At 36.1% G+C, this 27,953-nt stretch overlaps 1 protein-coding gene across 1 annotated transcript in view; it reads right to left on the bottom strand.

Annotated features, from left to right (window-relative positions):
* The window catches only part of MANEA (mannosidase endo-alpha), an 81,233-nt gene that overhangs the window by 42,684 nt on the left and 10,596 nt on the right, over positions 1 to 27,953 (bottom strand). The window contains exon 2 of the mRNA XM_059083268.2: positions 27,040 to 27,621. Coding sequence (XP_058939251.1) covers positions 27,040 to 27,583 — 544 coding nt within the window. The 5' untranslated portion in view covers positions 27,584 to 27,621. The remainder of the gene's footprint in view (positions 1 to 27,039; positions 27,622 to 27,953) is intronic.

Genomic DNA, 27,953 nt, shown 5'->3' with positions numbered 1-27,953 from the left:
TCCCAGGTGGACAGTGTTTGGGAAGTCCTCTAGCTTGAAAGGGAATTTAAGGTTGGTAATATTTTCTACTGTATTGGCAAGCACAGATATAGAATATTTTCATTATCACAGAAAAGTTCTATTGTACAGCATTGCCAGTATTCTGATTCTCTAAACACCTTATCAACTTGTTCTTATCCAATGATTTTTTCTTCCTCCCTATCCTTGCTGAAGGTATACTCTAAGGCTTGGGGAGAATGTTCCCTATTCTTCCTTACCCTCTTATTGTGTTACACTCAATTATCACTTCTACATGTTGAATTATACCCCCATATTGTGCTCTACAATCCTATTTATCTTTGTACCGTGTCTTTTGGGCTGTGTCACTCATGAACTTTGAATAAGTAATGGCCTGGGAACCAAGCCAATGATGGTCCTACTCCTGAGGAGAACTGGCCCATTTAAATATTAATGAATCCTTCACAGTAACCCAAAAGGTTTCTCTAAAATATGTCAATCAAGTATCATTTATAAATAAAATCTATTACTGTGTATTTCTACCACTCCAATTACTAAGGGAAAAGGGATACTCTTTAAAGTCCATTCTTAAAATATTAGCATATTAAATGCAGACCACTTCATAATGATCACATCCTCCCTCCACAGCACTTACCACAGGATCCTCAATATAAATGATACCCAACAATATTTTTGTTAAGCTAAATGCTTCTAAACAGGGTAACAGTTAAAAACACAGGTAGGAAATCAGACAGACCTGGAGAATCCAGTCTCAATTCTGCCATTTGATAGATATTTAACTTTAGGTAAGTTTGTCTACTTAAGTTTTCACATTTGTAAAATGGGAATAAATTCAGTTCATAACCTAAAAGGCTGTTTTAAGAAGTATATATGAGAGAATGAATTATGAAGAGTAAGACCTTCCCCAAAAAGTGATTACAAAAAACATTTAATAACAAGAAGACAGTAAAACAGTAAGTAAATTTGTTTATGTTTACCTCAACAGAGCTTGTGATAGCTTCTTTTATATATAGGGAACTTAGTGCTTCTTTCAAACATTCTTTCAAACTAAAGATTGAATAGAAAGAAAGAAAGCCCATTGCCAGGCATAAACACAATTACGCAGGATGACAATTTCAAGAAAAATTATAAGACATATAAAAAAGCAAGAAAAATAATGCACATTCAAAGCAATCAATAGAGCCAGACTGATCTGAAATAGATGTTGAAATCACTAAACAAGGAATTTAAAATTCCTATTATGATTAAATGTTAAAAGATCTAATGGGAAAGATAGTCAACATGTAAGGTCAGGTGGAAAATATTAGCAGAGAGATGAAAACTAAAAGAATCAAAGAGAAATGCTGGAAATGAAAAAAAATTAAAAGAGATGAAGAATGCCTTCAACAGACTCATGAACAGACACAGCAGAGCTGAGGAAAGAGTCAGGTAATTAAGCATGTCACAAGAAATTATCATAACAGAAATGTAATTAGAAAAAATGGGGGCAAAAAACAATAAACAATGCATCCAACACCTCTGAGATAAATATCAAAGTTCTAACACAAATGTAATTGAAAGCTCAGAAGCAAAAGGTATATATAGAGAAATAAAAGCTAAGAATTTTGCAAAGTTAATGACACAAAGCAAGAAGCTCAGAGAACATGGAGAAGGCTAAATACCAAAAAACAACTAAAGATATATTAAAACTGCTAAAAATCAAAAACCAAGAAAAATCATTGCATAGAAAGTCAGAGAAAAAAGACAGATACATACAGGAAAATTACGATACAGGAAAATTAAGATATAAAAAGATGTTTAAAAATTACAGTATGGGGGGGAGCGAGAAGGTGGCGGAAGAGTAAGACGCGGGGATCACCTTCCTCCTCACAGATACATCAGAAATACATCTACACGTGGAACTTCTCCTACAGAACACCCACCGAACGCTGGCAGAAGACCTCAGACCTCCCAAAAGGCAAGAAACTCCCCACGTACCTGGGTAGGGCAAGAGAAAAAAGAATAAACAGAGACAAAAGAATAGGGACGGGACCTGCACCAGTGGGAGGGAGCCGTAAAGGAGGAAAGGTTCCCACACACTTAGAAGCCCCTTCGCGGGCGGAGACTGCAGGTGGCGGAGGGGGAAGCTTCAGAGCCGCGGAGGGAGGAGAGCGCAGCAACAGGGTGCGGAAGGCAAAGCGGAGAGATTCCCGCACGGAGGATCGGTGCCGACCAGCACTCACCAGCCTGAGAGGCTTGTCTGCTCACCTGCCGCGGCGGGCGGGGCTGGGAACTGAGCCTCGGGCGGATCACAGGGAAAGGTCTGGAGTTGGCAGAGTGAAAACAGCCTGAAGGGGTTAGCGCACCACGGCTGGCCGGGAGGGAGTTCGGGAGAACTCTGGAGCTGCCAAAGAGGCAAGAGACCTTTTCTTCCCTCTTTACCTCCTGCTGCGCGAGGAGAGGGGTTTAAGCGTGCCGCTTAAAGGAGCTCCAGAAATGGGCGCGGAGCTGCCGAAGAGACAAGAGACTTTTTCTTGCCTCTTTGATTCCTCGGGCGTGAGGTGAGGGGATTAAGAGCACCACGTAGAGGAGCTCCAGAAATGGGCTCCAGCCACGGCTGTCGGCACAGAAAACAGAGACGGGTGTGGGACGCTAGGGTTGCTACTGCCGCCACCAAGAGGCCTGTGTGCAAGCGCAGGTCACTCTCCACACCGCCCCTCCAGAGAGCTTGTGCAGCCCGCCACTGCCGGGGTCCCGGGATCCTGGGACTGCTTCCCCGGGAAAACGCGTGACGCGCCTTGGGCCGGTGCAGCGTCACGCTGGCCTCTGCGCCACGGACTCGCCCCACCCCCCACCGCCTGAGTGAGCCAGAGACCATGAGTCAGCTGCTCTGTTAACACTGCTCCTTTGACCCCGCCCTCTCTGAGCGAAGGGCAGACGCCCTCGGACCACCTGTGCGCAGAGGCGGGGCCAGGTCCAGGGCTGAGCCCCAGGAGCTGTGCGAACAAAGAGAGGGGGAGGTCCCTCCCAGCAGCCTCAGAAACAGCGGGTTAAAGCTCCACAGTCAGCTTGAAGTGCCCTGCAGCTGTGGAAAACCTGAAGAGACAGCGAAATATCCCAGGTTGAGGGAGTGGACTTTGGGAGCAAGATATACTATTATTTTCCCCTTTTTTCTTTTTGTGAGTGTGTATGTGGGTGCTGTTGTGTGAGATTTTGTCTGTGTAGCTTTGTTTTCACCATTTGTCCTGGGGTTAGACCGACCTTTTTTTTTTCTTTTTTTTTTTTTCTTTAATAGAAATTTTTCTTAATAATTATTTTGTTATTTTAATAACTGTATTTTACCCTACTTTATTTTGTCTTCTCCCCTTTCTTCCTTTTTTCCCTCCTTTCTTTCCTATTTCCCTCCTTCCTTCCTTCCTCCCTTCCTTCCTTTATTCCCTCCTTCCTTCCTCCCTTCCTTTCTTCCTCCCTCCCTTCCTTTCTTTATTCCCTCCTTCCTTCCTCCCTTCCTTTCTTCCTCCCTCCCTTCGTTTCTTCCTCCCTCCCTTCCTTTCTTTATTCCCTCCTTTCTTCCTCTCTCCCTTCCTTTCTTTATTCCCTCCTTCCTTCCTCCCTTCCTTCCTCCCTTCCTTTCTTCTTTCCTTCCCTCCCTTCCTCCTTTCTTCCTTCCTTTCTTGACTTTCTATTTTTTTCTCCCTTTTGTTTTGAGCCGTGTGGATTAAAGGCTCTTGGCACTCCAGCCAGGTGTCAAGGCTGTGTCTCTGAGGTGGGAGAACTAACCTCAGGACACTGGTCCACAAGAGACCTCTCAGCTGCACGTAATATCAAACGGCGAAAATCTCCCAGAGATCTCCATCTCAACACCAAGACCCAGCTTCACTCAAGGACCAGCAATGAACAGGGCTGGGCACCCTATACCCAACAAAGAGCGAGACAGGTCTACAGCCCCATCCATTAGCAGAGAGGTTGCCTAGAATCACAGTAAGGCTACCGACATCCCCATACACACCCCCAGACGTGGACCTGCCCACCAGGGAGACGGGATCCAGCCTCATCCACCAGAACAGGGGCACTGGTCCCCCCAACCAGGAAACCTGCTCAACCCACTGAACCAACCTCAGCCACTGGGGACAGCCACCAAAAATAGATAGAAATACGAACCTGCAGCCTGCAAAAGGGAGACCCCAAACACAGTAAGATAAGCAAAATGAGAAGACAGAAAAACACACAGCAGATGAAGGAACAAGCTAAAAACACACCAGACCTAACAAATGAAGAGGTAATAGCCAATCTACCTGAAAGAGAATTTAGAATAATGATGGTGAAGATGATGCAAAATCTTAGAAATAGAATAGACAAATTGCAAGAAACAGTTAACAAGGACCTAGAAGAAATAAAGAGGAAGCAAGTAATGATGAGCAACACAATAAATGAAATGAAAAATACTCTAGACGGGATCAGTAGCAGAATAACTGAGGCAGAAGGACGGATAAGTGACCTGGAAGATAAAATAGTGGAAATAACTACTGCAGAGCAGAAGAAAGAAAAAAGAATGAAAAGAACTGAGGACAGTCTCAGAGATCTCTGGGACAACATTAAATGCACCAACATTCGAATCATAGGGGTCCCAGAAGAAGAAGAGAAAAAGAAAGGGACTGAGAAAATATTTGAAGAGATTATAGTTGAAAACTTCCCTAATATAGGAAAGGAAATAGTCAACCAAGTCCAGGAAGCACAGAGAGTCCCATACAGGATAAACCCAAGGATAAACACGCCGAGACACATAATAATCAAACTGTCAAAAATTAAATACAAAGAAAACATTGTAAAAGCAGCAAGGGAAAAACAACAAATAACACACAAGGGAATCCCCATAAGGCTAACATCTGATCTTTCAGCAGAAACTCTACAAGCCAGAAGGGAGTGGCAGGACATATTTAAAGTGATGAAGGAAAAAAACCTACAACCAAGATTACTCTACCCAGCAAGGATCTCATTCAGATTTGATGGAGAAATTAAAACCTTTACAGACAAGCAAAAGCTGAGAGAGTACAGCACCAGCAAACCAGCTTTACAACAAATGCTAAAGGAACTTCTCTAAGCAAGAAACATAAGAGAAAGAAAAGACCTACAAGAACAACCCGAAAAAATTAAGTAAATGGTAATAGGAACGTACATATCAATAATTACCTTAAATGTAAATGGATTAAATGCTCCCACGAAAAGACACAGACTGGCTGAATGGATACAAAAACAACAACCATATATATGCTGTCTACAAGAGACCCACTTCAGACCTAGGGACACTTACAGGCTGAAAGTGAGGGGATGGAAAAAGATATTCCATGCAAATGGAAATCAGAAGAAAGCTGGAGTAGCAATTCTCATATCAGACAAAATAGATTTTAAAATAAAAACTATTACAAGAGACAAAGAAGGACACTACATAATGATCAAGGGATCGATCCATGAAGAAGATATAACAATTGTAAATATTTATGCACCCAACATAGGAGCACCTCAATACATAAGGCAAATACTAACAGCCATAAAAGGGGAAATCGACAGTAACACAATCATAATAGGGGACTTTAACACCCCACTGTCACCAATGGACAGATCATCCAAAACGAAAATAAATAAGGAAACACAAGCATTAAATGATACATTATACAAGATGGACTTACTTGATATTTATAGGACATTCCATCCAAAAACAACAGAATACACATTTTTCTCAAGTGCCCATGGAACATTCTCCAGGATAGATCATATCTTGGGTCACAAATCTAGCCTTGGCAAATTTAAGAAAATTGAAATCGTATCAAGTATCTTTTCTGACCACAACGCTATGAGACTAGATATCAATTACAGGAAAAGATCTGTAAAAAATACAAACACATGGAGGCTAAACAATACACTACTTAATAACGAAGTGATCACTGAAGAAATCAAAGAGGAAATCAAAAAGTACTTAGAAACAAATGACAATGGAGACACAACGACCCAAAACCTATGGGATACAGCAAAAGCAGTTCTAAGAGGGAAGCTTATAGCAATACAATCATACCTTAAGAAACAGGAAGCATCTCGAATAAACAACTTAACTTTGCACCTAAAGCAATTAGAGAAGGAAGAACAAAAAAACCCCAAATTTAGCAGAAGGAAAGAAATCATAAAGATCAGATCAGAAATTAATGAAAAAGAAATGAACGAAACAATAGCAAAGATCAATAAAAGTAAAAGCTGGTTCTTTGAGAAGATAAATAAAATTGATAAACCATTAGCCAGACTCATCAAGAAAAAAAGGGAGAAGACTCAAATCAATAAAATTAGAAATGAAAAAGGAGATGTAACAACTGACTCTGCAGAAATACAAAAGATTATTAGAGATTACTACAAGCAACTGTATGGCAATAAAATGGACAACCTGGAAGAAATGGACAAAATCTTAGATATGCACAACCTGCCAAGACTGAACCAGGAAGAAATAGAAAATATGAACAGACCAATCACAAGCACTGAAATTGAAACTGTGATTAAAAATCTTCCAACAAACAAAAGCCCAGGACCAGATGGCTTCACAGGCGAATTCTATCAAACATTTAGAGAAGAGCTAACACCTATCCTTCTCAAACTCTTCCAAAAGATAGCAGAGGGAGGAACACTCCCAAACTCATTCTATGAGGCCACCATCACCCTGATACCAAAACCAGACAAAGACGTCACAAAGAAAGAAAACTATAGGCCAATATCACTGATGAACATAGATGCAAAAATCCTCAACAAAATACTAGCAAACAGAATCCAACAGAACATTAAAAGGATCATACACCATGATCAAGTGGGGTTTATTCCAGGAATGCAAGGATTCTTCAATATACGCAAATCAATCAACGTGATACACCATATCAACAAACTGAAGGAGAAAAACCATATGATCATCTCAATAGATGCAGAGAAAGCTTTTGACAAAATTCAACACCCATTTATGACAAAAACCCTGCAGAAAGTAGGCATAGAGGGAACTTTCCTCAATATAATAAAGGCAATATATGACAAACCCACAGCCAGCATTATTCTCAATGGTGAAAAACTGAAACCATTTCCACTAAGGTCAGGAACAAGACAAGGTTGCCCACTCTCACCACTTATTCAACCTAGTTTTGGAAGTTCTAGCCACAGCAATTAGAGAAAATAAAGAAATAAAAGGAATCCAAATAGGAAAAGAAGAAGTAAAGCTGTCATTGTTTGCAGATGACATGCTACTATACATAGAGAATACTAAGGATGCTACCAGAAAACTACTAGAACTAATCAATGAATTTCGTAAAGTACCAGGATACAAAGTTAATGCACAGAAATCTCTGGCATTCATATACACTAATGATGAAAAATCTGAGAATGAAATTAAGAAAACACTCCCATTTACCATTGCAACAAAAAGAATAAAATATCTAAGAATAAACCTACCTAAGGAGACAAAAGACTTGTATGCAGAAAACTATAAGACACTGACGAAAGAAATTTAAGATGATACAAATAGGTGGAGAAATATACCATGTTCTTGGATTGGAAGAATCAACATTGTGAAAATGACTGTATTACCCAAAGCAATCTACAGATTCAATGCAATCCCTATCAAATTACCACTGGCATTTTTTACAGAACTAGAACAAAAAATTTCACAATTTGTATGGAAACACAAAAGACCCTGAATAGCCAAAGCAATCTTGAGAACGAAAAATGGAGCTGGAGGAATCAGGCTCCCTGACTTCAGACTATACTACAAGGCCACAGTAATCAAGATAGTATGGTACTGGCACAAAAAACAGAAATATAGATCAATGGAACAGGATAGAAAGCCCAGAGATAAACCCACACATATATGGTGACCTTATCTTTGATAAAGGAGGCAAGAATATACAGTGGAGAAAAGACAGCCTCTTCAATAAGTGGTGCTGGGAAAACTGGACAGCTACCTGTAAAAGTATGAAATTAGAACACTCCCTAACACCATACACAAAAATAAACTCAAAATGGGTTAAAGACCTAAATGTAAGGCCAGACACTATCAAACTCTTAGAGGAAAACATAGGCAGAACACTCTATGACATCAATCACAGCAAGATCCTTTTTGACCCATCTCCTAGAGAAATGGAAATAAAAACACAAATAAACAAATGGGATCTAATGAAACTTAAAAGCTTTTGCACAGCAAAGGATACCATAAACAAGACCAAAAGACAACCCTCAGAATGGGAGAAAATATTTGCAAATGAAGCAACTGACAAAGGATTAATATCCAAAATTTATAAGCAACTCATGCAGCTCAATAACAAAAAAACAAACAGCCCAATCCAAAAATGGGCAGAAGAACTAAATAGACATTTCTCCAAAGAAGATATACAGATAGCCAACAAACACATGAAAGAATGCTCAACATCATTAATCATTAGAGAAATGCAAATCAAAACTACAATGAGATATCATCTCACACCGACCAGAATGGCCATCATCAAAAACTCTAGAAACAATAAATGCTGGAGAGGGTGTGGAGAAAAGGGAACACTCTTGCACTGCTGGTGGGAATGTAAAATGATACAGCCACTATGGAGAACAGTATGGAGGTTCCTTAAAAAACTACAAATAGAACTACCATATGACCCAGCAATCCCACTACTGGGCATATACCCTGAGAAAACCATAATCCAAAAAGAGTCATGTACCAAAATGTTTATTGCAGCTCTATTTACGATAGCCGGGACATGGAAGCAACCTAAGTGTCCATCAACAGATGAATGGATAAGGAAGATGTGGCACATATATACAATGGAATATTACTCAGCCATAAAAAGAAATGAAACTGAGTTATTTGTAATGAGGTGGATAGACCTGGAATCTGTCATACAGAGTGAAGTAAGTCAAAAGGATAAAAACAAATACCGTATGCTAACACATATATATGGAATCTAAAAAAAAAAAAAAAAAAATGTCATGAAGAGATTAGTGGTAGGATGGGAATAAAACACAGACCTACTAGAGCATGGACTTGAGGATATGGGGAGGGGGAAGGGTAAGCTGTGACGATGTGAGAGAGTGGCAGGGACTTATACACACTACCTAATGTAAATTAGATAGCTAGTGGGAAGCTGCAGCATAGCACAGGGAGTTCACCTCTGTGCTTTGTGACCACCTAGAGGGGTGGGATAGGGAGGGTGGGAGGGAGGGTGACAAAAGAGGGAAGAGTTATGGGAACATATGTATATGTATAACTGATTCACTTTGTTGTAAAGGAGAAACTAACACACTATTGTAAAACAGTTATACTCAAATAAAGATGTTAAAAAAAATTAAAAAAAAATAAAAAAATTACAGCATACTTCTCATCAGAAACCATGAAAGACAGAAGACAATGGCATAATATTTTTAAAGTTCCAAAAGAAAACAAATAAAATATCCCCAAATCTGCCCATTGAGAATTCTGTAGCAGATGAAGTATCATTCAGATAAAAGATACAAACAAAATGTAAAAAACTTCATTGCAAGCAGATCAGTACTACAAGAAATGGTAAAGGAAATTTTTGAGGGAGAATGAATGTGATACCAAACATCCACTCAGATTTACTCTAAAAAATGAGGAACATTGGAAATGTAATAAATGAAGGTAAAATAAACACTTTTTTCTTCTTTTACTTTTAATTGCTTTATAAGATGACCAAATGTTTGAAGATGTGGTCAGCAACACATCGCCCATGAAGCAAATCTTGACCTCTGCAAGACAAGTGTTCTGAACCTTTGTTTACACTTTGTTTATAGCTACCTTTACACTACAGTGGCAGAACTGAGTGGTCGCAAAAACAATGTGGTACATAAAAATCAAAAATATTTATTGTTACCTGGTCCTTCAAAGAAAATGTTTGCCAAACTCTGGTCTATAATAGGAGTAGTGTATAGGGTCTCTTCTAATAGAAGAATTATGACAACGTTAGCAAAAAGTATGGGAAAGAAAAACTGGGAATATACTCTGGTGAGGTCCTTATACTACATATGAAGCATGTATTATTTGCAAGTAGACTCATTACACATAAAGGTATATTTTGTAAACCTTAGGTTATCAACTAAAAAAGAAAAAAATTAAATACTAAACAAATAGTAGACACTAAACGTAATCATAAAAAGTATGACCTAAAAATCTTATATGTCCTGGTATATTGTTATAAACCATAATTCTAGTTATTACTTTAAAATGTATATCTCAGAAATAACTAAATTTCCTTGTCAGTTGCATTATTATGAACTTTCATCAAAAATAAAAAAGAGGGTTTCCCTGGTGGCGCAGTGGTTGAGAGTCCGCCTGCCAATGCAGGGGACACAGGTTCATGCCCCGGTCCAGGAAGATCCCACATGCCGTGGAGCAGCTAGGCCCATGAGCCATGGCCACTGAGCCTGCGCGTCCGGAGCCTGTGCTCCACAACGGGAGAGGCCACAGGAGTGAGAGGCCCGCATACCGCAAAAAAAAAAAAAAAAGGAAGGGACTGAAAAGATAGTAGATTTCAATCAATCCAACTATATAAATAAATCACATTAGGTGCAAACAATCTAATCATACTGATTTAAAGACAGAATTTTCAGATTGGATTTTAAAAAGGCAAGACCTAACCATATGTTGTGTCCAAGAAAACCACTTTAGGTATAAAGACAAAGATAAGTTAAAGGTAAAAGGATATATGAGGCAAACATTAATCAAAGAGAGCTGGAGTTGTTATAGCAATGTGAGACAACATAGACTTCAAAACAAAGAATATTACCAGCAATAAAGAGGGATTATTTCATAACAAAGGACTCAGTTATCCCCAAAGATATAACAGTCCTAAATGTTTATGTACTTAAAAAAAAGACCTTCAAAATATATGAAGCAAAAACTGACAAACCTGAAAGGAGAAATAGATGAATCCACAATTCTACTTGGAGACTTCAAAACTGCTTTATCAGTAACTGATAAAACAAGCAGAAAATCAGAAAGGATAAAGAAGATCTGAACAACACTATCAAGAACTTGAACTAACTGACATTTATAAGATAGCCCATTCAACAGCAGCAGAACACACATTCTTTTTCCAGAGAATCAACGAAACCAAAAGTTGGTTCACTGAAAGAGTCAACAATAATCAAACTCTGTAAATATTGACAGGAAAAAAAGGAGAAAAGAAGCAGAAATCTTTTGGCAACATCTATATAGATGCCATATACTTTAAAAGCATAAGAAAAATAATACACACAGCCCTTTGCCCAAAAAACTAACAAATTAGATGAAACGGACCAGTTCTTTCAAACATAAAAGTACCCAAACTCACTCTATAATAAATAGATAACATGAATAGTCCTATGTCTATTAATGAAATTTTGTAGTTAAAAAAATAATGAAATCACCAGCCCAAGAGGATTTCGCAGGTGAATTCTATCAAATAGGTAAGAAAAAAAAAAAAAAAAAACCAACTCTACTCAATCTCTTCCAGAGAATGAAAGAGGGAAGACTTCTTGACTAATTTTATGAGGTCATAACCTACTCTAATGACAAAAGACAAAGACATCAAGAAAAGAAAAACCACAGACAAACATCTCATATGAAAAAGGACACAAAATCCTTTAAAAAGATAAGCAAACAGGATTTAGCAATATAGAAGCAGGATAATAAATCATCACCAAATGGGGTTTATTCTAGGAATAAAAAATGAGATTCAACATTTGAAAATCAATCTATATAAGTAACTATATTAAACACTAAAGATTAAACAGTCAATGGATCAAAGAAGAAAATCACAAGGGAAATTGGAAAACACTTAAGAGATGAATAAAACAAAAACAGGACATACCAAAACTTATGGGATGTGGCCAAAGTGATGCTAAAAGGTAAACAAATAGCTGTAAATGTTTACATTTAACAAACAAGGAAAATCTCAAATAAACAACTTTACAACTTGAACTAGAAAAAGAACAAACATTCTAAAGCTAGCAGAAGAAGGAGATAATAAAAGATTAGCTCAGATATAAATGGAACACAAAACAGAAAAACAATAGAGAAAATCAATGAAACCAAAATTTGTTTTTTGGAAGAGATCACAAAATCAACAAACCTTTAGCTGGATGAACTAAGAGGAAAAGAGAGAAGATACAAATTACTAAAATCAAAGATGAAAGTGAGAATATTACTACTGATTCTACAGAAGCAAATGATAACTAAAGAGTACTAGGAACAATTTTACACCAGCAAATTTGATAGCCTAGATGAAATGGACAAATTCCTAGAAGCCCCAAACCTACCCAGACTGAATTATGAAGAAATAAACAATGTGAATAGACTTATCACTATTAAGGAAACTGAATCAATAAACAAACATCTCCTGACCGTAAAAAAAGCCCTAGACCGGATGGCTTCATGGGTGAATTCTACCAAATATTTAAAGAAGAACTGCAGCAATCCTTTTCAAACTGTTCCAAAATCCAAAGAGGAGAGACTATTTCCCAACTCATTCTATAAGGTCAGCATTACCTTAATACCAAAGCCAGACAAAGACACAAGAAAACTACAAACTACTATCCTTTATGAATACTGATGCAAAACTCCTCAAAAAAATATTAACAAATTGAACTTAGCAGCATACTAAAAGGGTCACACATCATGACTAAGTAGGGTTTATTCCTGGAATGGTTAGGATGATACAACAGATGGAAATTGATCAATGTAATATACCACATTAACAGAATGAAGGGAAAAATAAATAAATGGTCATCTCAATTGATGCAGAAAAAGCATCTGACAAAATTCAACAGTCTTTCCTAAAAGCACTCAAGAACTAGGAATAGAAAAAAAAATACCACAACATAACAAAAGCTTTAGATGAAACAGCTACAGTGAACAGCATACTCAACAGTGAAAGACTAAAAGCTTTTCCTCTAAGATCAAGAACAAGACAAGGATGTCTACTTTCACAACTTCCATTTAACACAGTACTGGAAGTCTAGACAGCAATTAGGAAAAAAAAGAAATAAAAGGCATCCAAATTGGAAAGAAAGAAGTAAAATTTTCTCTGTTTTCAGATGACATGATCTTATATGTAGAAAACTCTAAAGATCCCACATACACAAAATAATTAGAATACGTGAATTAATCATAATTGCAGAATACAAAATTAACACACAGAAATTAGTTTCATTTCTATACAATAACAACAAACAATCTGAAAAGAAATTTCAAAAACAATTCAAACACAATAGCATCAAAAAGGAAAATATACTTATGAAGTAACTAAAGGAGGCGAAAGACTTGTACAATGAAAACTAACAAAACATTGCTAAAAGAAATTAAAGACAGCACGAAAAATGCAAGCATGTCCCATGTTCATGGATTGAAAGAAATAATTTTGTTAAAATGTCACAACTATTCAAAGTGATCTACAGATTCAATGTGATCCCTATCAAAATCTCAATGACATTTTTTGCATAAATAGAAAAACCCATCCTGAAATTCATATGGAATTTCATGTGATCCTGAAGAGCCAAAATAATCTTGAAAAAGGACAAAATTGGAGGATTCATACCTCTTGATTTCAAAACTTATTACAAAGCAACAGTAATCAACATAGTGTAGTACTGGTATAAAGACAAACATATAGACTAATGGAATAGAATAGACCAGAAATATACCCTTGCATATATGTTCAAATCTTTTTTGACAGAAATGCCAAGACCATTCAATGGGGCAAGGACGGTCTTTTTAACAAACGGTGCTGGGAAAACTGGATGTTCACATGCAAAAGAATTAAGATGGACCCTTATTTAACACCATACACAAAAATTAACTCAAAATGGACCACAGATCTAAATGTAAGACCTAAAACTATAAGATTCTTAGAAGAAAACATAGGGGAAAAGCTTCCTGACATCAGACTTGGTAATGATTATTAGGATATGACACCAAAAGCACATGTAACAAAATAAAGAATAAATATACTGGACTTAATGAAGATTTAAAAATTTTGTACATCAAAAGACACTATCAACAGAGTGAAAATGCAACCCACAGGATGGGAGAAAATATTTGCAAATCATTTATCTGACAAGGGATTAATACATCCAGAGTATAGAGAGAACTCTTAAAACTCAACAATAAAAATAATAAACCACCAGACTAAAAATGAGCAAAAGACTTAAATAGAAATTTCCCCAAAGAAAATATTCAATGACCAATGAGCACATGAAAAGATGTTCAACATCACTAATCATTAGGGAAATGCAAATCAAAATTATAATGAGATACTACCTCAAACCCATAAGGCTCGCTCCTATTAAAAATATATATATATTCCAGAAAACAAATGTTGGCAAGGATGTGGAAAGATTGAAATCCTTGTGCACTTTTGGTATGTAAAAAGGTACAGTTGCTGTGGAACACAGTAGAGCAGTTCCTCAAAAAATTAAAAACAGGATTACCACATAATCTAGTAATTCCAATCTAAGTATATAACTAAAAAAATTGAAGCTGAAGTCTGGTTATTGAAGAGACATTTATATTTGTACACATGTTCACAGTAGCATTATTCACATGCCTAAAATGTGGGAGCAACTCAAGTGTCCATCAACAGATGAATATATAAGCAAAATGTGGTATCCAAATACAATGGAATATTATTCAATCTTTAAAAAGAATGAAATTCTGCAATATGCTACAACATGGATGAACCCATATGATGCTAAGTGAAATAAAACAGTCACAGAAAGATAAATACTGTATGATTCTACTTATATGAGGTGCTTAGATACAAAATAATAGAGACAGAAAGTATAACGATTGTTGCCAAAGGTGGGATGAGGGGAATAGGGAGTTATCATTTAATAGGTAAAGTTTCAGTTATGAACATGAGTTATGAAGATGGATGGGGGTGATGATTTACAGTGTATGTATTTAATATCACTGAACTGTACACTTAAATATGGTTAAAATGGTAAATTTTACGTTATGTGTATTTTACCAGAATAAAAAGAATTTGAAAACAAAATTTTTAAAGATCTTATCAATGGGTACAGAAAGAAAGCATTTGATAAAACTCAGCATGGTAAAACTCTCAGCACTAGTAATAGAAGTGAACTTCTTTGACTTGATAAATGACATTAAAAAAAAACCCTAGAACTCATATAATACTTAATGAAGAAAGACTTCTTTTCCCCTAAGATCAAAATCAAGTCAAGTATATCCTCTTCTCTTACCACTTATATCCACATAACATCAGAAGTCCAAACCAGTGCAATAAGGAAAGAAAAAGAAACAAAGGTATACAGATTAGAAAGGAAGATAAAACATGTCTTTATTTGCATTCAATTGTCTATAAACACAAAGAATCCACAAAAATGCTCCTAGAGTTAATAAGTTGAGTTTATCAAAATCACAAGATACAAAATATAGATATAAATATATAGTATTTCTATACACTTTTGATGGGCAAAAAAATAAAAATTTAAGAAACAGTACCATTTATAATAGCACCTCCCCCAAAATACTTAAAATAAATGTAAAAATATATGTACAGAATCTGTACACTGAAAATTATAAAAATCTAAAGGTAGTTAAAAAAATTTAAAGTCCTGTATAAATGGAAAAATACATCACATTTATGGAATGGAATATTTAACTTGTTACTGTTCAACAGTGGTAACTTTATTATTTTAAAAATGTCAACTTTCCTCAAATTGATCTATACATTCAAGGCAATCCCACTCTAAATTCCACCAGGATATTTTAAGGATATGGACTAGTTGATATGGATAGGCAAAGGAATTAAATAGCCAATGCAATTTTGAAAGAGAACAAAGAGGAATCATACTACCTGACTTCAGGAAGCTAAAGCAATCAAGACATGGTGGTAGTGATGAAAGGATAGACATATTAAATCAACAGATCAGAATAGAGTCCTGAAATAAACCCAAACAAATATACACAGTCATTGGATTTTTGATAAAAGTAGAAGAACATGTCAAAGGCGACAGTACAGTCTTCTTAACAAATGAAGTGAGAAATGCCTATATTACATTCTTAGCAGAAAGAGAGGCATGTCCATTTTCCAGAGATGAAAGCTACATACTACAGTCTCTATGGACCTACAAAAGACAACATGCTTTCAAGAAAAAAATTACAAGGCATATGTAAAAACAAGAAAAACCCAGCACACTCCCAAGAGATAAAGTAATCAGTAGAACTAAACTCAGTTATCTATAGCAATATGAAACTATCACCAATCTGCATTTATAAATATGCATTTTAAACTTAATTACTCTAAAAGGAAAATTTATGACATTGTGTTAGATGTTAATTTAAACGTCAAAAATCTAATTCAGCTTACTGTAAGTTCTATTTCTTCTACTTTTATGTACAAATTCTAAAGACAGGAGATACAGAGATAACTGTGGCCTTGTAAAAACTGATAATTTCCACCTTCAGAAAATATTCTAATATTAGTTTCCATCTACTGCTTTTGAAGTACCAATGAAGGAAACAAAGGGAAGTCCAAGATATGTGACTTCTTCTTCTTGTCCCTAGAATCTAACATAAGGTTGGGACATGGTAAAAACTCAGTAAGTATTTAGTGCTAAACTGAAGGAAAGGGAAGATAATTTTAAAGACATAGAATGAATTATGTTTTGCTAAGTGTATTAGTTTTCTATTACTACCACGAATTAACACAAACTTAATGGCTTAACACAATGAAAATTTCTTATCTTACAGTTTTACAGGTCAGAATTTGACATGGGTCTCACTAGGCTAATATCAAGGGGTTGCACTGAACTACATTCTTTCTAGAGGCTCCAAGGAAGAAGGTGTTTCCTTGCTGTTCTGAGCTTGTGGAAGACCCCACATTGTTTGGCTCATGACTTTTCTAACCCCATTTCAAAAGCAGGCAGAGCAAGCTGAGTCCTTTTAAGATCACTATCTCTGACTCTCTTTTCCCTCTTCTACTTTTAGGGACTCCAATGATTAGATTAGTTCCACCTCAAGGTGAACTGATTAGCAACCTTAATTATGCATCTGCATCCTTAATTCCTTTTGCCTTGTAAGACAATATATTCAGAGATTCTGGGCATTAGAATGTGTACATCTTTGGGGCCATTATTTTGAACATCCCACTATGTTTTTTGAAAATTTTATTAAAAAAAAGAAAGGTACTCATCTGTGATACTTTAAAGACTTGAAAAGGATACATATCTATCAGTGGCTTCTATCTGCTATCAGACACATTATAATATAATGGTTGGAATTTAAATATAACATTAATACTTCATTTTAATTTCATCATTCTTTTCTAGGAAAAAAAAGGTTAAACCGCTAATATTTATACACGTAACACTTTAATTGTAAAGCAAATAATTAACCAGCTTGTACTGTGAGATACAAAAGTATCATTACCTCACAGAGCAATTAAATAAAAATAAAAATGAGGCCATTTATATCAAAGGAAAAATATGAATGTTAAAGAAGTCAAAGCACATTCAACCATATAGCAATTTAAATAGCCTTCACTGACTGTCTTCTTCAATTAAAAAAATGCCAGGGTCAGCATAATAGTTCCATGGACCAAAATAGTGTTTTGTGTTCACTATTTTTATAGTTAAATTATTCTCTGCCTAATAATGATAAGTATAATAGGAAGTGACATCAGCAACATGGTGGCATAAGACGGTCCTCCTTTATATCCCCCTTTTAAATTAGATATCCGTACATAAATGAATCACCTCTGTGGGTATTTTGGGACCTAGCACCTCACTCCAAGGGACCTGTGAGGAATCTCCCCCAACAGTGTAGCAAGTAAGAAACAGACAAACCTCTCCTAAGGGCTGCCAAACCAGCAGGGCCAGCAAATCTGCTTAGACCCCCACTGGCTGCTATCTGGCAAAAACTGAGTGAGTGCTATCCCTGGCAGGCACTCATGCATGAAAAAAAACTTGCATAGTCCAGCCTTCACAAAAGGACTTGAATTTGGTCACAGAGAAAGAATTATGAGAAACTTTACTGGTGCTGCCCCTCCCCCAAGGAAACACTAAACAAGGCTGGTTTATCCAGTGGAGGTAACCTCTCCTTCATGGGAAAATGAAAGCAGTGGGTAACAGGCTACCCCAGCTGGGCAGGATATGGCTGGAGAAGCCCACTTTTCTTCACCAGCACCTGGAGTACTAAGGTGGGAGCTTCACAACTGAGGGAAGGGAGGATGATAGCAAAGAGGAGAAAGAATTTCGAATAGCATTAAGGGGATAGCACTCCAGCCATGAGCCTGTTGGACACCACCCATTGAGATTGCTCAACTAGGTCTGTGGGCACTCTCAGTACACCTCAGTGCTATCACCCACACCTCCTCCCATTTTGCTGCTGGCTCCTTGTGCTCGCTGCAGAGTGAACCTCCGGAAATGTGTGCTGGTAAACAGGGAGCCCACTACGAAAACAAGCCACCACAGTCCATGGTTTCTCACAGTAAGTGAGAAACCACAAATCTAAGCTATAGTGGCCACATTCTGAGATACAAAAGAGGTTTCCAACAGCCAACCTGGTGAAATGTTAAAAGCCAATTAGACATAAAAGCTTAAAAGTCTGCCCACAGGAGGATAAGAAGTATACTGGAGCAGATATAGCTTCACAGGGGAAAAAACTCAAATATCAACACTATAAAGATACTATGTCATATGCAGAGGTCACAAGCAGAGTTAAGGAGGTATCTACTACTTCAAATGTGACAGCATCAAACCATATCCACAAGAACTATAAATAAAACCAAGGAGATACAGCATCACAAAAAGAAAATAGTATTTTCCAGCAACCAAGCTACAAGATGCAGAATATATGGTCTAACTAATAAAGAATTCAAATTAGCTGTTCTGAAGGAACTCAACAAGTTACAAGAAAACTCAGAAAGACAATTCAATGAAATCAGGAATAAAATTATTTCTTTTTCTTTATTAAACAGAAGGAAATTATTAAAATTATTATAAAGAACCAAACAAAATTCTGAAACTGAAAATTGAATGAATGACCTGAAGTATTATGCAATAGAGAAAATCTGCAGCAGGCCTGACTATATGGAAGAAAAAAAAAATGTAACTTGGAGGATAGGAATTTTGAAATGACAGAAGAAGGAATTTAGATTTTAAAAGAGCAAAGAAAGCCTACGTGATCTATGAATATCCATCAAAAAGGCAAATATCAGAATAATCAGGCTTCCAGACAGAGAAGGGGGAGGGCAGGGAGTTAATTTTAAAAAATAATAGCTGAGAACTTCCAAAATCTGAGGAAATACTTGGATATACAAGTCTACAAAGCTAATAGACAATCCTATTATCTAAATGCAAAAAGACATTCTCTGAGACTTTAAAGGCAGGCAGGGAAAAAATAAAAAAAGAATTAAATCTACAATGGACTGCCATTAGGCTATCAGCAGATTTCTTTGCAGAAACTCTTCAGGCCAGGGGACTGCAGAATGACATATCTGAAGAGCTGAAAGATAAAAATGGTCAGCCAAGAATGCTTTATCTAGCAAAATTATCCTTCATATATGAATGAGAAGTAAAGTAAAGGTTTTCCCAGACAAACAAAATCTAAGGGAGTTCACCACGACTACATCTGCCTTGCAAGAAATGCTTAAAGGAGTTCAAGCTGAAATGAAAACAGGCTAATCAGCCAAATGAAAACATACAAAATTACACAATACACTGGCCAAACTGAGAAATATACAGTCAAACTTAGAAAACTATAACTCTGTAGTAGGATGGTGTGTTAACTATTCAACTATAGTATAAAGGCTAAATGAAAGAGTAGGAAAAGTAACTATAGCTGCTATAAGTTGTTAATAAACATAAAACAAAAAAGAGGCAAATTGTGACATCAATAATATAAAGAGAGGAGCAAAATGGTAGACATATTAGGGAGTAAAAATAAGTTGCTTTCAGCCTGAATTGGACTTTTTTATGTGTAAGATGTTTTACACATAACCCCCTTGGTAACAATAAAACAAAAATCTGGAGGAGATCCACAAAAGACAAAAAAGGGGGAAAAAGAGCATACCACCATGGAAAATAACCAATATACAAATGCAGGCAGAAAGAAAAAATAATGGAAATACAAAACCAAAATGCAATTAATAAAGTGGTATTAATAAGTCCTCACATATTAATAATTACTCTACATGTAAATGGATTGAATTCACCAATCAAAAGGCACATAAGTGGCTGGATGGATTAAAAACAAGACCCAACTGTATGGTTCCAACAAGAAAACTTTAAGGATGCACATAAACTCAAAGTGAAAGGATGAAAAGATATTCCATGCAAGTGGAAACCAAAAGGAAGCTGGGACAGCTATACTTATAACAATCAAAATAGCTGGAAAATCTACAAATATATGGAAACTAAACAACAAACTCATGAACAACCAATGGGTGAATGAAGAAATCAAAATGGGAATCAAAGATTATCTTAAAACACATGAAAATAAAAACACATCATATGTAAACCTATGGGATGCTGCAAAAGCAGATCTGAGAAGAAAGTTTACAGTGATAAATGCAGATATTAAGAAATGGGGGGCTTCTCTGGTGGCGCAGTGGTTGAGAGTCTGCCTGCCGATGCAGGGGACGTGGGTTCATGCCCCGGTCCGGGAGGATCCCTCATGCCACGGAGCAGCTGGGCCCGTGAGCCAGGGCCGCTGAGCCTGCGCGTCCGGAGCCTGTGCTCTGCAACGGGAGAGGCCACAACAGTGAGAGGCCCGTGTACCGCCAAAAAAAAAAAAAGAAATGGGAAAAACTGCAAAGACACAATCTAACTTTACACCTTGAGGAATCAATACATGACAAGAGAACCAAGAACAGCCTATGGGGAAAGGATAGTCTCTTCAACAAGTGATGCTGGGAAAACTAGATAACCATAGGTAGAAAAGAAAGTTGGGCCTATCCTACACTATTCACAAAAATCACCTTGAAAAGGATCAAAGAGTAAACATAAGACCTGATATAAAACACCCTGAAGTAAACATAGGATGGAAGATCTTTGATATTGGTCTTGGCACTGATATTTTGCATATGACACCGAAAGCAAAAATAACAAAAGAAAAAATCAGCAAGTGGAACTATATCAATCTTAAAAGCTTCTACACAGCAAAAGCAAAAATAGCACAATTAAAAGGCACCTACAGAATGGGAGAAATTATTTGCAAACCATGTAATGAATAAGGCATTAATATCCATCATTTACAAAAAATTCATATAACTCAGTAACAAACAACAAACAAAAAAGCAAACAATCCAATTTTTAAATGGGCAGAGGAACCAAAGAGGCACTTTTCCAAGGAAGACATGCAAATGGCCAACAGGTACGTAAAAAATTATGAATCTCCTGGGAAATACAAATCAAAACCACAGTGAGGAGACTCTGGGAGGGCTCACACCAAGGAGTACTTCCCAGAACTTCTGCTGCCAGTGTCCTTGTCCCCACAGTGAGCCAGAGCCACGCCCCGCCTCTGCAGGAGACCCTCCAACACGAGCAGCCTTGTGGCTGACAGGGTTGTGGTGCTCCAACCAGGTGTCAGGCCTGTGCCTCTGAGGCGGGAGAGCCGAGTTCAGGACATTGGTCCATCGGAGACCTCCCAGTTCCACGTAAAATCAAAAGGCAAAAGCTCTCCCAGAGATCTCCATCTCAACGATAAGACCCAGCTCCACTCAACGACCAGCAAGCTAAAGTGCTGGACACCCTATACCAAACAACTAGCAAGACAGGAACACAAACCCATCCGTTAGCAGAGAGGCTGACTAAAATCATAATAAGGTCACAGACACCCCAAAACACACCACTGGACGCGGTGCTGCCACCAGAAAGACAAAATCCAGCCTCATCCACCAGAACATAGGCACTAGTCCCCTGCACCAGGAAGCCTACACAACCCACTGAACCAGCCTTAGCCACTGGGGTCAGACACCAAAAACAATGAGAACTATGAACCTGCAGCCTGTGAAAAGGAGACCCCAAACGCAGTAAGTTAGGCAAAATGAGAAGACAGAGAAACACACAGCTGATGAAGGAGTAAGGTAAAAACCCACCAGACCTAACAAATGAAGAGGAAATAGGCAGTTTACCTGAAAAAGAATTCAGAATAATGATAGTAAAGATGATCCAAAACCTTGGAAATAGAATGGAGAAAATACAAGAATCATTTAACAAAGACCTAAAAGAAGTAAAGAGCAAACAAACAATGATGAACAACACAATAAATGAAATTAAAAATTCTCTAGAAGGAATCAATAGCAGAATAAATAACTAAGGCAGAAGAATGGATAAGTGACCTGGAAGGTAAAATACTGGAAATAACTATTGCAGAGCAGAATAAAGAATAAAAGGATGAAAAGAGTTAAAGGCAGTCTTAGAGATCTCTGGGACAACATTAAATGCACCAACATTCGAATTATAGGGGTCCCAGAAGAAGAAGAAAAGAAAAATAAAGGGACTGAGAAAATATCTGGAGAGATTATAGTTGTAAACTTCCCTAATATGGGAAAGGAAATAGTCAATCAAGTCCAAGAAGTGCACAGAGTCCCATACAGGATAAACCCAAGGAGAAAAACACCAAGACACATGCTAATCAAGCTATCAAAATTAAATACAAAGAAAAAATTTTAAAAGCAGCAAGGGAAAAGCAACAAATAACATACAGGGGAATCCCCATAAGGTTAACAGCTGATCTTTCAGCAGAAACTCTGAAAGCCAGAACTGAGTGGCAGGACATATTTAAAGTGATGAAAGGGAAAAACGTACAACCAAGATTACTCTACCCAGCAAGGATTTCATTCAGATTCGACAGAGAAATTAAAACCTTTACAGACAAGCAAAAGCTAAGCAAATTCAGCACCACCAAACCAGCTTTACAACCAATGCTAAAGGAACTTCTCTAGGCAGAAAACGTAAGAGAAGGAAAAGACCTACAATAACAAACACCCCCAAATTAAGAAAACTGTAATAGGAACATACATATCAATAATTACCTTAAATGTAAATGGATTAAATGCTCCCACCAAAAGACACAGACTGGCTGAATGGATACAAAAATAAGACCCATATATATGCTGTCTACAAGAGACCCACTTCAGACCCAGGCACACATACAGACTGAGAGTGAGGGAATGGAAAAAGATATTCCTTGCAAATGGAAATCAAATGAAAGCTGGAGTAGCAATTCTCATATCAGACATAATAAACTTTAAAGACTATTACCAGAGACAAAGAAGGACACTACATAATGATCAAGGGATCAATCCAAGAAGAAGATGTAACAATTGTAAATATTTATGCACCCAACATAGGAGCACCTCAATACATAAGGCAAATGCTAACAGCCATAAAAGGGGAAATCGACAGTAACAAAATAATAGTAGGGGACTTTTAACACCCCACTTTCACCAATGGTCAGATCATCCAAAATGAAAATAAGGAAACACAAGCTGTAAATGATACATTAAACAAATTGACTTAATTGATATTTATAGGACATTCCATCCAAAAACAACAGAATGCACTTTCTTCTCAAGTGCTCATGGAACATTCTCCAGGATAGATATCTTGAGTCACAAATCCAGCCTTGGTAAATGTAAGAAAATTGAAATCGTATCAAGTTATCTTTTCCGACCACAATGCTATGAGACTAGATATCAATTATAGGAAAAAATACAAACACATGGAAGCTAAAGAATACACTACTTAATAACCAAGAGATCATTGAAAAAATCAAAGAGAACATCAAAAAATACCTAGAAACAAATGACAATGAAACCATGATGACCCAAAACCTATGGGATGCAGTAAAAGCAGTTCTAAGAGGGAAGTTTATAGCAATACAATCCTACCTCAAGAAACAAGAAACATCTTAAATAAACCTTATACCTAAAGCAATTAGAGAAAGAGGAACCAAAAAACCCCAAAGTTAGCAGAAGGAAAGAAATCATAAAGATCAGATCAAAACCACAGTGAGATATCCTTTCACAGCTGTATCAATAGTTATCACCAAGAAAACAAGAGTGACAAGTATTGGTGAAGATGTGGGAAAAAAAGGGAACTCTTGTGCACAGCTGTTGGGACTCTAAACAGTTTAGCCACTATGGCTAATAGTGTACTAAAGAGTACACTATTCCTGTACTCTTGGACAGGAATTCCTCAAAAAATTACAAACAGAACTACCACATGATGTAGCAATCTGACTTCTGGGCATATATCCAAAGGAAATGAAAACAGGTTATTATAGTGATACATGCACTACCAAGTTTAATGCAGCACTTTTCACAATAACCAACGTACAAAAACGACTTAAGTGTCCACCAATGAGTAAATGTGGTGTGTGTGTATATATATTCCATTATATATATATGAAATATATATGTATATACATAAAATATATATGTATATATATAAATATATATGCAACTGTAATACTACTCAGCCACAAGCAAAAAGGAAATCCTACCATTTGCAACAACATGATGGATAGTGAGGATTTATGCTAAGTGAGATAAGTCAGACACAGAAAGACAAATATTACAAATTATCTTTTATATGTGGAATATAAAAAAAAATATTGAACACAAGGAAACAGAATGGAAGGGTGGTTACTAGGGGATCATAAGTGGGGAAATGGGAGATATACTGTTTAAGGTACACACTTGCAACTAGTATATAAATTAAGACCTGGAGATACAATACGCAGTACAATGATTATAGACAACAAAACTGAATCATAAACATGAAACTTGCTAAGAGCCTATGTGTTAATTATTCCCATCACTAAAGAAATGATAATTAGGGGATGTGATAGAGGTTTTAGCTAATGCTATAATGGCAATCATACTGAAATATAAATATATAAAATCAATATCCTACACATCTTAAACCTATATAACATTATATGTCAGTTATTTCTCAATAAAATGAGTATAATTCAATATTTAACTGATAAGGAAATAATTTATTTACAGATAGACTGTAATGTCACTTTTATTACTCACAAGTGTTAGGTGTTCCCCAGTAGAAAATCAACCAAAGAAACAAAATATTTGCATCTATAGTGTGATTGTCAACACTTAAAATTAACATTGTACTGTTGACAATGTTTTGAAACAGTTCATGTTCAAAAAATTATATAGCAGTAAATAATATATGAAGGAAGATCTTTATAAATTTAGGCATAAATCTAAACTGAAACTCTTCCTAATCACAATTAAAATTATAAAATATGCAGTATGTCATTTATATATTTATATATAATAGTTATATGTGTTATGAGTATATGTACATATGTAAGTTATACATCTGAGATTTTAAAACACCCTCATTGTATACTTTTATAGCCATAAACAAATCAATCTTGAAATAACAAAAATGACTTGAATGTGACACAAATACTTTGTAGAAAACAGGAAAAAAGTCTTTTGAAAGATTCTCCCTCCAGAAGTAAATTGTAAATAGAGGCAGATACATACACACACAGCAGTCAATGTTCTCTCATTTACCAATCCTATTTTATGTCATATTTTGTCATACAACATAGAAACTAGAGCTATAAATGTATACTAGAATGTTAGATTTTCAAAAAATAGTTGAAAAGTAACCAATTACTCCACAAAAGAAAAACAAGTCACCTTGCACATAGTTGATGTAGATTCACAGGACTCTATATTGTTTTGTTCATGAAAAAGTCTTGCATGTCTCTATACCTATATCAGCTCAACAGTGAGTTGGCACCTTCTGAAGAGTCAGAAAAATGTTAGAATACCCAATTTCTTCTTGTGGCCCTAGTGCTAGAGACACTAACAAGACAGAGGGAACCCAAACAGGGAGAGTTTTATAAAGGGTATATTAATAAATTGAAGAATTTTCAGACACCCAATTACACATTTTTTTCATATTATTTACTTGTGGGACAACATGTAAATATGTGTAATTGGAGTGCCAGAAGTTAGAGGGAAGAGAAAGTTGAGAGGAAGGGGGGACAACAATAAGAATAATTTGTGACTTCCCAACAATTAAGTTAAAGAGGCATGTTGTAAACGTCAGAGCAATCATAAAATAAATAAAATGAAGGAATATATCTAATAAGCCAGAAAAGAATATAAGATGGAATAAACATTTTCAATACCAGTAAAGGAAGAAAAAAGGAGGAAAAGGAATAGAACAGAGAAACAGAAAACAAATAGCAAAATGAAACATTTAAAATCAACCATATCAGTATTACATTAAATATAAATGAAACAAACAGGAGTTAAAATATAAGAGTTTGTCAAACTAGTTTAAAAAACAAACAAAAAAAGACCAAATTCTATGCTACATGCCTAAAGTATGAAATATCACAAATGTGCATCAAGACAAATGCAGAAACAAATTGCTATAATCATACAATGGAATACTATTAAGCAATAATGACTAAACTACTGATAGAGTTAACAACATGGGTAAATTTCAAAACAGCATACTGCGCAAAAGACTCCCCCCCACCCCCCCACACACACTTAAGTGTTGGATGATTCTATTTTTATATAATAATAGAACATTTACAACTACTACTCTATAGTGATAAAAATAAGATATATAGTTTCCTGGAATGTAGGGAGGGCTGAATAAGGGAAGCTATGGAATACTTTACTTCACGATTGGGGTGATATTTAAACAGATGTACATCAAAGTGAGAGAATTCATTGCAGCTTATGTCAATCATAATTTAATAAAATTCAGAAGGAGTATTAAATTAAAAATGAATAAAAATATTATATCCAGAAATGTTAGTGTTAACATGTTAAAAGATGCTTAACAACAGTTTTAGTGTGTAAGCTTAAAATTATAATTAACAACAATGTGAAGACTAATTAGTAATTAATGTTCTACAAAAAATTATTTATACACACAAACTCACATACATATACATACACACTCACATACATACACACACATATCTAAACACACACGTAAAATAATTACCAATTGAAGCTGAGTACATTTGTTTCATGTGAGTTTCAATGACAGAAGGATCCCGAGAGCTGTAACTTCCCAACTCAGGGTAAAAGCTGGAGCCAATGTCATCTGGGGGGTTGTGTTTCCCTTGTGGATATTTCTTGGCTATTCTAAGGTCCCAATGAGAGAGGACTGGATGGTTCCAATGTATATATTTACCATCAAATTGTGGATTGCCATACCAGCTGTAATAAAATACATGTAAATAATAATTCCGAGGTGGCAGTTCTTCCAGGTAAGGTTCAGAGGCTTTGGAAGGTTTCACAGTGATTTCAACACTTTTTAAATTCTTGACGTTTGTTTCACTGCCGATTTTGTCACTCTTTTGGGAATCAAAAGTTTTTACCAAATGAGGAGTTTGTTGCCGAATTTCTGGAAGAAGGTCAAGTCCAAAAGGATCTCCAAAAGCAGCTTTATGTGGTCTCAGCATTTTTAAACCCATCATCAGAGAGAAAATAAATAGAATAAAAAGTGACAAAGTGATGCAAGTCCTTCTTCGAAACTTTGCCATGATGTCATACTTTAAATTCCAAAATGGTAAATGTTTAGCTGTAATTTATTGAAAAACAGTAATTAATAAGTGGTATTAACAATATTTTCCAATATATTCAAAAGGAAAAGTAAAATCCATAGTGTTGCAAAATTTTAAACTGCATTATGACATTAACTATAAAATCAAATATTAATATATACAAAAGAATCTACATATGGCTAGACTGAACAGCAGTATGTATTTGGAAATATCACAATTACATTTTTGTCAGACAAAGATTTTAAGGATTTAAGAAAATGAATATATTCTTCATCATTCGGAAAGATTTTACATATACTGACTATAGAAAGGAAACATTCCATATAGGGAGACTAAAATTTTCTAAATA

This window comes from Kogia breviceps, chromosome 13, assembly GCF_026419965.1.
Source record: "Kogia breviceps isolate mKogBre1 chromosome 13, mKogBre1 haplotype 1, whole genome shotgun sequence".
Classification (NCBI taxonomy): Eukaryota; Metazoa; Chordata; class Mammalia; order Artiodactyla; family Physeteridae; genus Kogia; species Kogia breviceps.
Note: the sequence above shows the minus strand (reverse complement) of the source record. Positions and strands in the feature narration are given on the sequence as shown.